Source organism: Sander lucioperca, chromosome 24 (assembly GCF_008315115.2).
Source record: "Sander lucioperca isolate FBNREF2018 chromosome 24, SLUC_FBN_1.2, whole genome shotgun sequence".
Lineage (NCBI taxonomy): Eukaryota > Metazoa > Chordata > Actinopteri > Perciformes > Percidae > Sander > Sander lucioperca.
The window spans coordinates 17,325,373-17,333,113 of record NC_050196.1 but is presented as its reverse complement, the minus strand read 5'-3'; the positions used below and the strand labels follow the sequence as shown (position 1 = coordinate 17,333,113).

At 41.5% G+C, this 7,741-nt stretch overlaps 2 protein-coding genes across 2 annotated transcripts in view; both read left to right on the top strand.

Annotated features, from left to right (window-relative positions):
• Nucleotides 1-4,935, top strand: part of LOC116044403 (NLR family CARD domain-containing protein 3-like) — a gene marked incomplete at its 5' end in the record, with an annotated part of 39,300 nt that extends 34,365 nt beyond the window's left edge. Inside the window, one exon of the mRNA XM_035998399.1 lies at nucleotides 4,682-4,935. The remainder of the gene's footprint in view (nucleotides 1-4,681) is intronic.
• On the top strand, nucleotides 3,037-4,688 carry LOC116044407 (neoverrucotoxin subunit alpha-like). Its single transcript, XM_031291541.2, has 3 exons — nucleotides 3,037-3,278; nucleotides 3,884-3,930; nucleotides 4,055-4,688. The coding sequence occupies exons 1-3, from the start codon at nucleotides 3,052-3,054 to the stop codon at nucleotides 4,657-4,659; spliced, it is 879 nt and encodes a 292-aa protein (XP_031147401.2). The 5' UTR covers nucleotides 3,037-3,051; the 3' UTR covers nucleotides 4,660-4,688.
• Nucleotides 4,936-7,741: the final 2,806 nt, after the last annotated feature.

Genomic DNA, 7,741 nt, shown 5'->3' with positions numbered 1-7,741 from the left:
TCCGCTCCTTCCTGGGTTTTTCACTGCAGACCAATCAGACAGAAGAACAAACAACATCAACAGGTTTCTACCAGAGTGCTGTGGACAAGGCCTTACAGAGTCCAAATGGACACCTGGACTTGTTCCTCCGCTTCCTCCTGGGTCTTTCACTGCAGACCAATCAGAATCTCCTACGAGGCCTGGTGACACAGAGAGGAAGTAGCTCACAGACCAATCAGGAAACAGTGGAGTACATCAAGAAGAAGATCAGTGAGAATCTGTCTGCAGAGAGAAGCATCAATCTGTTCCACTGTCTGAATGAACTGAATGATCGTTCTCTAGAGGAGGAGATCCAATGGTTCCTGAGATCAGGAAGTCTCTCCACAGATAAACTGTCTCCTGCTCAGTGGTCAGCTCTGGTCTTCATCTTACTGTCATCAGAAGAAGATCTGGACATGTTTGACCTGAAGAAATACTCTGCTTCAGAGGAGGCTCTTCTGAGGCTGCTGCCAGTGGTCAAAGCCTCCAACAGAGCTCTGTAAGTGGGATTTATTCATCAATAAATACTCTGATATCTTTCAACAGTAGTTAAATATAAATAACTTGTTTCCATCCTGTCATCTCTCCAGACTGAGTGGCTGCCACTTGTCAGAGAGAAGCTGTGAAGCTCTGTCCTCAGTTCAGTTTAAAGGAGAATTCCGGTCAATTTCAACACGTAGCTCTGTTGTTCGTAAATTTGGGGTGCTGTCAGTAGCAAAAAAAACTAAAACAATCGGTGCTGCCTACACCGTGTTATCCTTCTGCTAGCGTTAGCATCCAAGAAGCTTAAACAGGGTCGTTTTAAACGTGTTTTTAGCCTCTAAACATGCTCGAAATGTCATTCCAAGTGCCTACCCATGTGCAGTGATTCCTTCTGAGGGAACAGCACAGAGCTACGTGACCGGAATCCTCCTTTAAGCCCCTCAAAAAGCCAATTCATTTGCCGGATAAATAATAATAATTCCTTCAGTTCCAATAGGGCCTTCACCGCTGTCGGCGCTCGGGCCCTAATAATACTTAGGAAACATTAAAAAATGTTAATGTTTCCAAAGAAGTTTATTCAGATTTAGAATCACTTCATAAAGACACAAATGCTATCTGTCTTCTTCATTACTGTCCCTCCAACAAAGCTCTGTACGTGGGATTTATTCATTAAAATATACTCTGCTATCTGTCAGGAGTTAAAAATAAATCCTTATCGTTGTTTTTTTCAGACTGAGTGGCTGTAAGCTGTCAGAGAGAAGCTGTGAAGCTCTGTCCTCAGTTCTCAGCTCCCAGTCCTCTAGTCTGAGAGAGCTGGACCTGAGTAACAACGATCTGCAGGATTCAGGAGTGGAGCTGATCTCTGTTGGACTGAAGAGTCCACACTGCACACTGGAGACTCTCAGGTCAGGATTCATTAACCCATTCAACTGATGACCATTTAAACTAGAGGTCGACCGATAGTGGATTTTACCGATACCAATAGCTAGGTTGGGCCGTATTTGCCGATAACCGATTAATCGACCGATAGTATTTATAACTTATACAGTTGACAAAATACTAACATTGTTTAAAAAAAAGTCCAGACGCTTTTGCCAATAATCAAAATAATAATGTCATATTTATTGATATTACACCCACAGCAATGCTACACAAGCATGTGTGTTGTCTAAAATAGTTCTACATATTTGGAGTCATCCAGTACAAAAATAAACATAATGACCATTATAATTCATATAAAGGACAAACTATTTACATTTATTAAAAAAATGCCCAAATGTAACCCAAATCTCAAAACAGTGACGCCATTCTTCTCTGTAGAACGGTTCAGAACGGTAACAGACGATCTCTGACCTGGAGGGATCTATCTTTCCCACTATACTCTTTGTTCTCGCTTGGATGCCCATATAAGGCGTAATGTGTGACGGACCTGCCTTCCCATTGGTTGAAAACGTAAACAAACCTTGTCAGTAGCACCTACTGTCTATGGGTAGCACGGAGTTAGCGGCAGAAATGACCGAAAACGTGATGAATTATGGACATCAAGTGGATAAATCTGGGATGTAACAGTTTGGATTTAATGCTCAACAACCCCGAAAAAAGGCCCAAGTTCCAGGCTGGATAGAAAATCACCTGTAGAGGCTAGAAAGACACCAGAGACACCCCCGTGACGGCTAACTCGTTAGCTTTTAGCTGCAGCCATCAGTAAGTCTCTACGTTTAACTGTTATTAAATGATCTAAATATGAATCAGAGGTGCACTTTGGGATCGTGGACGAGCCTTTAGGGTTCTGATTCTGACATTTGGGTCGGACTTTTTAGCGTTTATTTTTGTCAGTGTTTTAACCGCATGAGGTAAGTTAGCCTACTGCTAATGTTTAGGGTTATCTCAGCCTCGAAAGCAAACAAACATACTGCTGTGCTGTTCTTTCTCTAATGCAGCATCTATTCAACAAATTAATATGTACTGTATAAATACCTTTTTGCTGTCGATGCTTTAAACGCCATCTGATGTCGGCCTTCTCCGTGCAGCATGTTCTCTCCGTGCAGCGCGCAGTAACACGTGTCAAAAATAAACAACACGAGGCATCAGTGATAGTTCTTATTTCTCCTCTAGAGGCCGCTGTTGTAACGCATGATGCCAGCAGACCCTTCTCAGCTCTCACGTACTGTGTAATGAATGACAGCGCACGCTTCTCAGCCGCTCCAGCAACGGACGCAACCAGGAAAAACTATCGGTATGGATTTTTGCCGATAACGATAGTTCCACCAATCAACTATTGGTGCCGATTAATCGGCAAAACTGATGAATCGGTCGACCTCTAATTTAAACTCTGATTAACTTGAGTTGACAAACAGCTAACATGTAGCTTTGTGTCTGCTGATACGATAAACTTCTGTAGTAATTTCGAGACTCAGAGTTACTTTCCATGAGGATTTTTCATCATTTGCTTTTGTTGTTAAATAATTAAATACCACAGATGATTTAAAGATTGATTCTAAATCTGGACCAAAATGTACCTGGACAACAATAAAAACATCAAACAAAAACATGGCTCCACGTGTTGACAGAGGGTTCCTGTGTGTTGTTATGTGTGTTTTCAGTCTGTCAGGCTGTCTGATGTCAGAGGAAGGCTGTTCTTCTCTGGTCTCAGCTCTGAGCTCCAACCCCTCCCATCTGAGAGAGCTGGACCTGAGCTACAATCATCCAGGAGACTCAGGAGTGAAGCTACTGTCTGAGGGATTGAAGGATCCTCTCTGGAGACTGGACACTCTCAGGTATGAAGAGGCCTGCTGCAGCCACAGACAGTCAGTCAGATAGACGAGAAAGTGTGTTAAAGCTGGTGACAGATCTCTTTGAGTTTTGTTATTTATAAATGAATATAAATTAGGGCTGTCAAAATGAACGTGATAACCAGTAAGTGCAAATTATTTTTAATGCTGCACGATTAACACTGTGATTTGGGCCTCGGGCCGCTCCGTATTTTGTGAAACAAGAAGCGATGCAGCAGTAACGTTGTGGGTGGCTAGCACAAACAAAGCTCCTTGGGCAGAAATGGAGAAAGGAAAGGATCTTTTGAATGGCAAGTTGGGTTTCAAAGCTTTTCCTGATGGTTCTCTCCACAAGACTAAAGTTATCTGCATGTAATGTGGATTTGCGAATTGAGTTACCACCGGAGTACGTCCAGTCTCAAATACCACTTGGGCATTAAATGCTTGAAAAATATGCCTTTTTCATATACATTTAGAACAGATAAAAATGTGCTATTAATCATAAGTAAATTTTTGAATCGATTGACAGATATAAAATAAGTAATATTCAGACACTACATGTATTTAGAACAAAGCTGTGTGAGAGTGATGTAATCCCCTCCTCCTTTCAGGGTGGAGCCTGCTGGAGTCAGATGGTTGACACCAGGTCTGAGGAAGTGTAAGTCTGTTTTTAAATTTCATACATCAAACTGTGACATCACTCATTCAACCCTCTGATGTCATCATCAAAGTGCTGATTGGTTAATAACTGCAGCTGTGTTGTGTCTCCTTCTCTCCGTCAGATTCCTGTCAACTCACAGTCGACACGAACACAGTGCACAGATACCTCAAACTCTCTGACAACAACAGGAAGGTGACATTAGTGAAGGAGGATCAGCCATATCCTGATCATCCAGAGAGGTTTGACTCCTGGGAACAGCTGCTGTGTAGAGATGGTCTGACTGGTCGCTGTTACTGGGAGGTCGAGGTGAGAGGATCTGTTGAAATATCAGTGAGTTACAGAGGAATCAGGAGGAGAGGAGGCAGAGATGACTGTGTGTTTGGATGTAATGATCAGTCCTGGAGTCTGATCTGCTCTGGTGGTCGTTACTCTGTCAGTCACAATGACAGAAGAACATCCATCTCCTCCTTCCCTGAACTTGATCTCCACGGGTACTCATTCCACCACCACCTCTTCTTCTCTGATAGAGTAGCAGTGTATGTGGACGTTCCTGCTGGCTCTCTGTCCTTCTACTCAGTCTCCTCTGACTCACTGATCCACCTCCACACCTTCAACACCACATTCACTCAGCCTCTCTATCCTGGGTTTGGGTTCAATTATTCTGGTGTCTCTGTGTCCCGTGGAGGACGGAGATTCTCCTCCTGTTTCTCACTGCTGAACAGTTGAGTCTGTACAGGATCACCCTCACAGAAACATTTCAGGTTATTGTTATAAACTAATGAATGAACTTTGTATAAAATAATTCAGAATGATTGAACAGATTCGTGAACATTGTAAACTTCTTCCACTTCCAGTCCTTTAAAGATGGAAGCTGTGATCATGAAATTGTAGAAATGCCGTTGACTTTTCATTGAATACATTCATTTCTCACCACTACGCACACAGCGACAAACACAAATCAACAGAGAACTCTGTAATCAAACAATTATCTAACAAGTGTAGTGAAGCACCTCTGTTGTAAAGGCTAACGGTGCTCGGTTAGCACAATGACATCATGTTAGAAAGCACGGCCGAAACTATTTGTCAAAAAATAAAGTAACAAAAGTGTTAGCCATGATGCTAACGGCATTGATAACTAAGCCGGTCAAGCCGACCGGACGTAACATGGGGGCGTGGCAACATCGACGATTCTATTTTTTTATTCGAAGTTCGAGATTGTGACTTAATTTCGGTCGATTTCAAATCAAAATCAAAATCGTGACACCCTTATTATATAGAGGTTTGACTTAATATTTTCATTTTGTTTGGAGATGTATCAGTTTGAAATGATAAGTTACAGATGTATATGACTATACATATTCAAGACTAATACTAATTCAAGAGATGTTTATAATGTACATATTACTAATATTACTCTTACTCTTATTTTTCTATTTCTTATTATATTTTGTTTAGACATTTTTATCTGTTGTGTTGCATTTAAGCTGCTGTAACAAGTCTAAATAAAGTCTCTCAAAGACCAGTTCGTTCTACATTAACACTTACTTGTAAGTTAAAATGATTATAATTGTACAAAATAATTCAGAATGTGTGAACAGATTCCTCATTTAGATTGTAAACGTCTTCCACTTCTAACCCTTTAAAAGATGGAAGTCGTGATCATGAGTTGTGTTGAGTGAGTGCTGCTGACTTTTGTCACGAATTGTCTTGTCTTTCTGTCTCTTCACAATAAAAGCATAACGTTAACGTGAGCGTGTTAGTTTCCTTTCTCAGGTCAGCTCTACTGAGATGATTCAGCTCTAAGATTCAGTATCAGGCTAAAAGGTTTCTGGTGATTAAGGTTTTGAGTTTGATCCTGAATATCTAAGTAGAAAGGGAGGATTTTCTAGTTCTGTTGTTTCTCCGTCATCTCTAACTCCAGCAGCAGCCGTGGTGTCTGGAAAAGAACAGCTGCAGGCTACCGCTAAGCTAATGCTATCTGGTGTCTTTAGCTGCATGCTACCAGCCGCTAAGCTAACGTTATCTGGTGTCTTTAGCTGCAGGCTACCAGCCGCTAAGCTAATGTTATCTGGTGTCTTTAGCTGCATGCTACCAGCTGCTAAGCTAGCGTTATCTGGTGTCTTTAGCTGCAGGCTACCAGCCGCTAAGCTAATGTTATCTGGTGTCTTTAGCTGCATGCTACCAGCCGCTAAGCTAACGTTATCTGGTGTCTTTAGCTGCAGGCTACCAGCCGCTAAGCTAATGTTATCTGGTGTCTTTAGCTGCATGCTACCAGCCGCTAAGCTAACGTTATCTGGTGTCTTTAGCTGCAGGCTACCAGCCGCTAAGCTAATGTTATCTGGTGTCTTTAGCTGCAGGCTACCAGCCGGTATAAGCTAACGTTATCTGGTGTCTTTAGCTGCAGGCTACCAGCCGGTATAAGCTAACGTTATCAAAGTAGTTGCTGATTAATTTCAGCTCTCATCGTCACGGTTAGCATTTAGCTCAAAGCTGTGTCTTATGCTGCGTTCAAGTCATTTCAGAGTTGTTGTAATTACGAATTTCATAGTTTTCAAATAGCAGAAGCCAAGTCAGTTACATCTGGAAACACATCTGCCCTGAACGAGTCCATGAAGCTGCTGCAGCTCCACAGGTAACATTAATAATCATTCAGATATTCTACATTCACTGGATTTAATTTAACGTGTATTTTACTTTGTTAACCTCAAACTCTGCAGCACCTTCACGACTAACAGAACTTAGGATTCTGAGTGTGAAAGTCTTAACCCTCCTGTTGGCTTCCATTCGGCCGTGCATCGTCCTCCCGCCAAAACTGAACATTTACACTTCTTTTGATGTTTTTGTCGACACTTGTGGCCCTATTTTCAATGTTTTTCGCGCCTTTTTTTGGACGTTTAACACTTCTTTTCACTTCCGTGTATAAACACCACTAACACCAACTTATTACTAGTTGTAGTTTTTTTTGGAATTCATGGTCAATAAATGTCATTTGTAGGAAACTAAACCTAATTCTTGAGTTAACCCTCCTGGTGTCCTCGGGTCAAATTTGACCCATTTTCAAAAAGTTTCTATATCAGAAATGTGGGTTTCTCTCAACCAGATTATTCAATTTCACAGCATTTTAAATTTGTTGATGGGGCGGCCTCTGGCTCGCCCAGTAGGAGCGTTCGCCCCGTGTTGGCTGAGTCCTGCAGCGGCGCGGGTTCGAGTCCAACCTGCTGCCCTTTGCTGCGTGTCGTCCCCCATCTCTCTCCCCCTCTCACGTCTATCTGTCACTACTTAATAAAGGGAAAAGCCCCCAAAAAAAATAATCTTTAAAAAAATAAAACAAGGTTGAAAAAAGTGACAAAAATGTCGGGGGAAAAAACACACAAAAACGTTAAAATGTGCAGAAATTTTTTTTCGGAAAAAAATGACAAAAACGTCGGTGGAAAAGTAACAAAAGTGTCAAAAAAGACGTCCAAAACGTTGAAAAAATAGTTAAAATTTTGACCCAGAAAAACAAGAAGTTGCCCGGTCGACGGGACGACAACACAAGGGTTAAAAACAAACAGAAATTATTAATTGTTTGGACTAATATTAAAGGAAGGATAATCACAGAAGGGTCAACGTTCAGTCAGGATACAGTTTTGAATTTTCTTTTCTTTTTTCAAATGCTAAATAATTGAATAAAACACCCAAAATTCAATGAAAGTACAGATCCGATCTTGTGTTGTACTTGCGAAGCGCGTTGTATGGAACCATCCAGGTTATTTTTGGGTAATCAAAATAAGGTAGTTAACCCTCGTGGTGTCCTCCCGTCGACCTG